The 10,245-nt window shown below is 38.0% G+C and overlaps 1 protein-coding gene across 1 annotated transcript; it reads left to right on the forward strand.

Annotated features, from left to right (window-relative positions):
• Positions 1–201: 201 nt before the first annotated feature.
• On the forward strand, positions 202–642 carry LOC118483335. The gene is made up of 2 exons (XM_035979031.1): positions 202–315; positions 375–642. The coding sequence occupies exons 1-2, from the start codon at positions 223–225 to the stop codon at positions 612–614; spliced, it is 333 nt and encodes a 110-aa protein (XP_035834924.1). The 5' UTR covers positions 202–222; the 3' UTR covers positions 615–642.
• Positions 643–10,245: the final 9,603 nt, after the last annotated feature.

Consider the following 10,245-nt stretch of genomic DNA (forward strand, 5'->3'; position numbering starts at 1 on the left):
CATGTTTTAGGGTACTAACTTTTAATTTTTTAACAAAGTAAGGTACTAAAGTTAGTTGGCTGTTAAATGCTAACCCTGACACCCTCACGTGCCATAAACGTGAGGGTAAATATGTCATTTAATCCTAATGTATGCTTTCCCTCCCAATTTATAACCCTGACATCCAACATGTTCTTCCCCCTTTCCTCATCTGTGAACCCTAATTAGAAGACAACAGTCGTCATGGTGATGTGCAAGTGTGGTAGAGCAGCATTGATGAAGACATCGAAGACCTCCAAAAACCCTGAACGGAGATTTTATACATGCCCACAAATGGTAAGTATTTGAATCCTTATCACCTAATTCGTGTATTCACTGAAATATTTTATTTTCAGAGATCAAAATGTAAGTTCTTTGTGTGGATTGATCCTCCTGTGAACTCTCCTCCATCCCCAGAGTTAGGGTTTCATAAAGCCCCAAATCACAGTTCGAGCATTGAAGTCAGATTTGAAGAATTGAAGCATGAAATTAGAAGAAAGGATGCTGCATTAGTGATGAGTTGGTGTATACTTGTTGGCCTTTTAGTGTTAATCCTTGTAGTTGTTTTGATCAGTCTTCTTTTGAAGCCTTCATAATGTTAATCCAGTAATGATTCATAATGTTAATCCAGTAATGAAATGTGAAGGCTGTGTTTTGTTTGTAATGAAGTGTGTTTTGTTTGTAATGAAGTGTTTTTTGTTTATAATGAAGCTGTGTTTTGTTTGTTTTGACCATAATATGGCTTTAAAACCTGACAAGTAAACCTGACAAGGCAAATTGACCATAATTTACCTTCAAAACCTGACAAGGCAAATTGACCATAATATGCCTTCAAAACCTGACAAGATAAACCTGACCATAAGACAAACCTGATAACATATCCCAAACTGATAAAACTGATAACATAAGATAAAACTGTTTGAGACATATCCCAAAAAGACCATAAGATAAAACTGATAACATATCCCAAACTGATAACAACAGTTTTACAAAAACCATATCCCAAACATCCTAATAACATCAAAAAGGATAACCAGAAGTTTTAGCAGCCTAATAACATCAAAAAGCATCAAAAAGCATAACCAAACATCAAAAAGCATAACCAAACATCCTATTTAACTAGATTGAGCAGCAGTTGAACCTTGTCCGGTGCACCTTCTTTTATTGTGACCTTTTCCTCCACAGCTTCCACATGTCACTGTCTTCCATTTCCTACTCAACTTGCCATCTTTAACCATGCTATCTTCCTTCTCCATTTCATCCTTTCTTCTCATCTTCCTTGGTCTGCCAACAGGTTTGTGGTACATTGGTTCAAGGAGTTTTGTACTACAACGTGCCCTAGGCCACATGCTTCTTCCATTGATTGGGCCTATTTTGTAAGAGTATACCTTCTTCAATGTAGACAACCAATAGCACTCATCCACCCATCTCTCTGGTATGTCAACCTGTGAAAACAAAAAAATACATTAACTTTAAACCATTTGCGGCCACCTCAGTTGCAGTAATGACAATACCTTCAAACCATTTGCAGCCATATCCCAGTTGGTGGCAACAGCATGTGTACGAGGCATGCCCCTTATTTCCCATTTCCTGCATGTGTAGGTCCTCTCAATGACATCCACAACAAACTGCTCTCCATATCTTTCACTCAAATAACAACTAAGTTGATACTTAGGACCACCATTCCACTGCACAATTAAATTGGTTGCATGTTTTTTGACAAGCTCAAAATGCTCAGCAGCTTTTGGAGTCAACACACCATCAGTCTTAGCAATAACCTTCAGCACATTGACAATCCTTTTCATGCAATAATCTCTAACATATTTAAGAGCACTGATAATGGGCTTATCTGTCCCTGTTAACATAATCAAATATAATCACATAAATTGATTAAACACATATAATAACATAAATATAATAACATAAATTCAGTAAAGTAATCATACATACCATCCACCAATCTTGCATTAAACACCTCACACAAATTATTTAACAACACCTCAGTCTTAGCCCTACCTGTTAACATGTTCAACACCACTTAACTTTATATTTGATTAAACAACCCACCAATAGTGATTAAACAATTGAATTACAATAAATATTATACCTGAAAAGTGACTTCTTGTCCAATGAACTGCTGGAATCTGGCTTAGATAGTGATGAGCATCAGGGTTCATCAATCTCATTTCCTCCATTTTGTCTTGGAACTGCTGAACTGTAGTGGCTGTAGCTATGGCCCACAACATGTCCTTGTATGCCTTTCCCCTCCATTGTAACCTGAAATTCTGATGAATGTGTCTAACACAATATCTGTGTTCTGCACTAGGGAAGATGCTCAGTTCTTCATACATGATCGTCAAATTGAAAACGAAGAGAGTCTGGTATATGTGTGGGGGATGCACAAACTATTTGGGAGGGAATAAGGGAAGGTGGAGAGATAACAACATATCTTGAAAGCAGCAAGACTGAAATCCGTGCATTGAATAACGACGATTAATGTTCAACAACGGCTCATTGAATAAAGACGATTGAAGTTCAACAACGGTGATGAGTTGGAGCAGTGGTGAAATCCCGATTGCCTTCTAGGCGTGTTAAAACTTTGAATAATGTCCCATTTCACCCCTCTAACATAGCTTGTTCTCTCTTGTACATAATGCTTTAAAATTTATAAGTGTGGTAAATTACCATAAGGGTAAAAAACCTAATTTCTTTAATAAGGTAGTATGTATAGATATAGATAATTCTTTCTAATCTACTCGTTGGGGCTTTCTTGTTTCGGTTTTTTCAAATCACGTATCATAACTTTTTAGCACCTTTCTTTTCTTTTCTTCACTTTTAATTTGTGTAATTTTTTATTCAACTAAACCATATTAGTCATCTAAATAAAGTTAAAAAAAAACATAAATAATAATTAAACCTTTAAACTATGAAAGTCTAAATATTAATACAAATAAAAGAAGAGTAAAATATCATTTTAGTTCCTGTGGTTTGGGTCAGTTTGCCCGTTTAGTCCAAAGGTTTGAAATGTTGTCATTTTAGTCCAAATAGCTTCAAACGTTGTCATTTTAGTCCAAATAGCTTCAAACGTTGTCATTCAGTCATGTAATTTTGTTAACTAGAACGGTAATTCGGCCTTCGGCTATATAAAATGACCGAATTGCCCTTCTCATTAACAGAAAAATGGATGAAGTTAACCTAGTGGACTAGAATGGCAACATTTGAAACTATTTGGACTAAAATAGCAACGTTTCAAACCTTTTAACTATACTGACTAAATGACCAGACCACATGGACTAAAATGACATTTAACTCTAAAAAGAATTATGTGAAATAAAGTCAACTTGCTAGCGGTCTCAACATCAAATACTATATCAAAACAACTCAATTGGCTTAGGCATCCATTCTTCTAGGCTTAGAAGGACATCATGCCCGATTATGACCAGGTTCTCTACAAATTCCACAAAGATTAGTTTTTTTTCACTTCTTTGATGTCCATTGCATTTTGTACCCTTCTTGAACGAGGACGACCCTTTTTATCCCGTTTTAGATCTGAATTGAGACGTAATTCTATATTAGATGATGTGTGTGGCCAATATGCTTCATGAGGAATTGGGGAAAACTCGGATGACCCAAGTAGCACAGTAATCCACAATTGAGTAGCATTTGTTGACATGTTGCCAAGTGTTTAAAGAAAGTTTAGCACATGCATTTAACACATGCGAACACGGATACTTAAATATCTCCCACTTAACACACGTGCAAGTTTTTGCTTCCAAATTAACTACTTGAACATTTTACCCTTTTGAGTTATCACCTCAAATATTCCTTTCTGCAGGTTAAAATATCTCAAAGAATGTGCACCAGCTTTTGACATTAAAGCTGCTTGTTTTGCCGCAACATGAGGAGTATACACATTAGCTTGAGCATTAGATCCCATAGGACGTCTCAGATCAAAATAGGGAACCAGTCTATAAAATGTAAGTTGAACACAAGTTGTGAGTGGTAAAATAAGTACACTATTAAAAATATCTAACAAATTCGTAGTGAGCAAGCCATATCGCTTTCCATCGTCATATGCAAGTGTCCATTTATCAAGTGTGTGTTCCTCGAGCCACTTGTGAGCTTGTGGATATATTGTCCCAATTTCTTCCATGATTGAGTTGAACTTCCTTATTTGATTATGACTCCCAACACGATAAGCTAAAGCTTTCAATTTTGAGTTGCGGAACTTATCAATAAAATCGTTGATAAAATGCCTTAAGCAGTACCTATGGAAAATCAACATGACGGATATTATTGACATGAAAAATAAACTAAAACCATTATGAACAATTGAAATATTGAAAGAAAAGGTTTTTAGATATTGATTGTGTTTTTTCTGTATATTACAAAGAAGGGGCCAGCCTATCTAAATAGAGGGATACAATTGATAAGAAAAGAAACAAAATAATCAAGGGAAAGAAAAAGATATGGGACTAACGGTCCTTAACATCGGAGAAAGATGGTAGCACACACAGAAATGATGATGAAAGATTTATGATCCTTGAATATCTTCTAACACTCACCCTCAAGTTGAGTAGTGGGGTTTCTAATAGTTAACTTGCTTAGACACTGATTAAAGATTCTCCCGTTGACGGCCTTGGTTAATATATCTGCTAATTGTTCCTTTAATTTACCGAAGGGAAGCTCTATAACCCCTGCTATGAGTTTGTCTTTAATGAAGTGTCTGTCAACTTCCACATGTAATTTGTACGATCGTGTTGAATGGGATTTTCAAAGATTTGTATATTAGCTTTGTTATCACACATGATCATACTTGCTTCAGTTTGAAGGAATCTGATTTCATTCAGGAGTTTGCGTATCCATAGAACTTCTGCTAGACCTCGTGCGATTCCACGGAATTCTGCATCAGCGCTAGATAAAGCAACAAGTTTTTGTTTCTTGCTCCTCCATGTGACCAGATTTCCTCCTACCAAGGTAAGGTATCTCGATGTTGATCTTCTATCTCCTTTATCTCCAGCCTAGTATGCATCAATATACGCTTGGACCTTTATGTGTTTGTTCGATTGGAAGAGAACCCCATGTCCCGCAGTCCCTTTGAGATATCTCATAATCCTCGATATCGCGTCCATATGAGCAACTTGAGTTTGGTGCATAAATTAACTAACCACCCCGACTGCATAAGCAATGTTTGGTCGAGTGTGTGAGAGATATATAAGTTTACCCACCAACCGTTGATATCTTTCTCTGTCTGCTAATTCTGCTCCTTCTTCGATGTAAAGTTTCTGGTTAGTAATCATTGGAGTATCAGTTGGCTTGCAATCGACCATTCATATTTTATTAGCTAGAACATCGAGGATATACTTCTTTTGACATATAAAAATCCCTTGCTTAGATCTTAGAACTTCGATCCTGAGAAAGTACTTGAGCCTTCCTAAAATAGTGAACCAATCTATAAAATGTATGTTGAACACATGTTGTGAGCGGTAAAAACGAACACCTTTAAGTACACTATTAAAAATCTCTGACAAATTCATAGTGAGCAACCCTTATCACTTTCCACTGTCATGTGCAAGTGTCCATTTATCAAGTGTGTGTTCCTCGAGCCACTTTTGAGCTTGTGGATTTATTGTCCAATTTCTTCAATGATTGAGTTGAACTTCTATATTTGATTATGACTCCTAGCCGCGGTTGTAAAACAAGGTCTCCAAGGCCGAGTACTCCCCGAGTAGTCGCTACAAGGTAGGCTGCCGAGGCGACTTTCTTCAACTCCGACTAATTACTAGGAATCGATCAAATGCGGTCAACATTGGCCAAAATCGGATCTAGTAGGTCAACTCGGGACGAGTTTGACTTAAAATAAAACAAAACATAATTTCTATTACTGTGACAATATTTCTGCCATGTATCTGTCACAAAACCCGGTTCAGCATCAACGCACCAAACATGTCGAAATTGAGATTCATTTTGTACGAGAGAAAGTTCGTCTTAGTGCTGTACGCATTCTACATGTTCCCACTGAATACCAATATGCTGACATCTTCACAAAAGGGCTTCCAAGTATCTTGTTCGAACGCTTTAAGTCCAGTCTTTGCATTCAGCCGGCTACTGCTTCGACTGCGGGAGGATATTAGCTGTCACGGCCCCCGTGTCCGGTTTGACCCGGTCCAGGAGCCGCGAGACAGAAATCCCGTGGTATTCATTTTCACAGCGGAAGTCTTATTTAGGACCGTTTTAAACTTGAAAATGCCCGAGTTTTATTTATTTATAATTCGGGATAAAACCCCGTAATTTACAGTGGTGGAACTTCATAATTTCATTATTTTACAAACATGTTTATTTCTTTATTCGAGCCACTACTTTAAGCTTGGAGTGCTCCTGGGCACTTGTACTTGATTCAAAGTAGGTCACCTGAAACATGTTGTAAAAATATTTTGTCAGCAGGGAAATACTGAGTGAATCATTCTTTTTAATAAAAAGACATCTAGTTATAATTTACAGCATAAGAGCTATTATAATGACAGTATCTTATTTTTATCTGGCGCCTTGTCACCTCCTGGTGACTATGGTCATGCCACTATTGGGTCTTCCCCCAAGTAGTGACGATTATCACTGTTAGGGCTTATTTGCCTAACCCCGTGAGAAAATTAGTAATGTGCACAATACCCCACTAGCCAGTGATTCAAGATAACCACGACTTAATCCATGTAATTATAACATTTTGAAAATAATTTGAGGTATTGTAAAACAGTTGATAAAAAGAGAATGACTCACATTGCAAGTTTAGACGGGTAGTACTTAGCCTACTGATAAGCCGAATAACCTAGTTTAACAATAATGCACACAACCAGGTTAGTAACTAATACAGCAGTTACGATAATTCACGAGATACAACCCTCACAACAAATGACAAATTGCGATACTTAATATCCAGCGGATTCACAATGAATAACAGAGCATAGCTCAAATATCCTGTTGGAATCACGACGAATAACAAAGTATAAACCCAGATTGAGCAGCACTTAAACACTCGTTGGATAGTTTCAATCGATCGGATATCGAATCGTAATAGCGATCGAGTTATTACCCGGTATTGTGGCAGCACCTCGCTATTATTAAAATTTACACCTTCTATTTGCTATATTATGTTTGAGAAGTAAAGATTTTCGACAACCGAATGCCGTCCCATTCACTGGCTATTTGTAGCCTGAAAACAGGCCTCACGCGGCCCGCGTGAGGTTACAGGCGTCATTGACGCGGCCCGCATTGCCGCCTACTCTACGCTTAGGGTTGGCCAGTCATGGGCTTAGGTGTTACAGGTGGCCCAACGTGGCCCAAACCTGTTTCCGGAGGAGTTTGAGCTGTCGCGGCCCGCATTAACTTAGGTTTGACCTTTACGCGGCCCGCCCTAACCCTTAACACTCATCCGGTTTTAGTTATAAGTTTAAGCAGCCCGGGTAAGATTAGGTTATCTTTTACGCGGCCCGCCTAAAACCCAAAAATTCTGTTTTTCTTGAATTTTCATGTTGGTTATGGTTTTAGGGGTTCGGGTTTTTATATATGGGTATAATAAAGACATTTTTGAAGGTCCTTACATCCTCCCCACCTTAATGAAAATCTCGTCCTCGAGATTTATTGGAATAAATGTGGATATTTTCGTTTCATCTCCGATTCCAGCTCCCAAGTATATTCGGGTCCTCTCTTTGAATCCCACTTGACATTGACTAGCACTAGTCGTTTATGTTTGAAAAACTTAATCTTTCTATCTTCTATTTGGAGTGGTTTCTCAACAAACTTTAGCTTCTCATTTACTTGTATATCTTGGAGAGGTACTACCAGAGATTCGTCAGATAGACATTTCTTGAGATTGGATACGTGAAATACATCATGTACTCCAGATAATTCTTCTGGTAGATGTAAACGGTAAGCAACCGGTCCTATTCGTTGGATTACTTGGAATAGTCCTACGTATCTTGGACTTAGCTTTCCTTTCTTTCCAAATCGCACTACTCCTTTCCAAGGAGAAACCTTTAGAAGTACCTTATCTCCGACTTGGAACTCTAACGGCTTACGACGGTTATCTGCATAGCTTTTCTAGCGATCCTGAGCGGTCTTTGTCACAGCCCCCGACCCGGTTTGACCCGTTTGAGGAGTCGCGGGACAGAAATCCTGCGGTATTAAATTTTTAGGCGACAGCGGAAGTCTTGTAAAACAGGATCTTTCAATAATTTAAACTGCCCGTTTTGTAACTTTAGGGATAATTCCCGAAATTTACAACAATGTGATTTCCCAGGGAAATCTTTATTTTCAAAACATGTTTCTTTTATTTATTTACACTGAGCCACTTTTCTAAGCTGGGAGTGCGTCACGGCACTTCTCTTTCTTTGCTCACAATATATCACCTGAAACATGTTTGAAAAAGGTTTTGTCAGCAGGGAAATACTGAGTGAATAATTCATTTTACTAAAACGACACATTAGTTATAATTCACAGTATTAAGTGCAACTGCACTGTTTCTGATTATCAAACCAACTACCCACGGTACTTTACCACTCGACCCACTGGCCCACCTGTCCAGTGGTGTCTGTGATTATGGTCATATCACCAATTGGCTGCCCCAATGTTGAAGATTATCAAGTAATGTATACAAAACCCCACATACCGGCTGTAACTTGGTGATTACAAAGACTTAATCCCTATAATTATAACTTTGAAAATAACTTGGAGTTTTGTAAAACAGTTGATAAAAAGAGAATGACTCACTTTGCAGATTTAACGAGCAAGATATAAGTCTACTGATTAGCCTTGATTAAACCTAATTTAACACAATGCACACACAAACGGGTTAGTAACTAATACAGCAGTTATGTCAATTCACGAGATTAAACCCTCATAACGATTAATCAGTGCAATACTCAATAATTCAATCGGATTCACAACGAATAACAGAGCATAGTCCGAATTCGAACAGCACTCTAATATTCAAGTCGAAATCACGACGAATAATCAAAGTACAAGCTCAATTTGAGCAGCACCCAGACAATCGTTGGATAGTTATAATTGATCGGACGTTGAATCGTAATAGCGATCGAGTTATTACCCTGATTGCGGCATCACCTCGTGATCGTGTGTGTCTGTGGTGAACTGATTTCGAAATAACTTGACGTACACAGACTGTTTATATGTCGTTTCAACTTCAACAGGTAAGTGCCAATGTCGGCTATTTATAGCAATTTTTGGGACTCCCTTACGGACCGTATGCCTGATCCCTTACGGTCCGTAAGCTAAGCAGTCTAATTCATAGGCTGCCTAGACTCGGGACTAGCCGTGGTGATTCAAAAATCCAGCCAATCAGAACATAGCAACGTAACTTTTAGATAAATATTCAACTAGGGTTTGCCCCCCTTGAGTTTTAGGGGCCCTGATCCTGATTCCGATTGTTCCGGAAATTTTAGGGCTAATGCCAAATTACTTGAGTGTCTCAATTAGGGTTTTCTTATTAACTAATTATCGTCCTAATTACTGATTTTAGTGACAGTTGTTACAGTCTTTAATCTTCCTTTGATTTAAGTGATCTTGTCGGTAGTTTCTTGCACGATCTCAGGTCCTGATAATTGACTTTCTCCTATCTCTGCGCAATAAACTGGAGTTCTACACTTACGTCCATACAGTGCTTCAAACGGGGCAGCTTCAATGCTTGTATGATAACTATTGTTATAGGAGAATTCAATTAAGGGCAAATGATCATCCCAGTTTCCACCAAAATCTATTACACATGCCCTAAGCATGTCTTCCAATGTTTGAATGGTTCTTTCACTTTGTCCGTCTGTTTGGGGATGATAAGCCGTACTTAAATTTAAATAAGTACCCATAGCTTCTTGGAAACTTGTCTAGAAACGTGAAGTAAAACGACTATCCCTATCCGATACAATAGAGAGGGGAACTCCATGTAGGGATACTACTTCATCTACGTATAATTTTGCTAATTTTGCCATGCTGAAAGTTTCTTTCATGGGTAGAAAATGAGCTGACTTGGTTAATCGGTCCACGATTACCCAAATCGCATCATTCCCTTTTCTGGTTTTGGTAACTTAGTAACGAAATCCATGGTTATTAGTTCCCATTTCCAAACAGGCATTTCTAATTGTTGAAGTAACCCCGAAGGTTTCTGGTGTTCTGCCTTTACTTGTGAACAAGTAAGACACTTAGATACATAACTAGCTATGT

This window comes from Helianthus annuus, chromosome 10 (assembly GCF_002127325.2).
Source record: "Helianthus annuus cultivar XRQ/B chromosome 10, HanXRQr2.0-SUNRISE, whole genome shotgun sequence".
In the NCBI taxonomy this organism is placed as follows: Eukaryota; Viridiplantae; Streptophyta; class Magnoliopsida; order Asterales; family Asteraceae; genus Helianthus; species Helianthus annuus.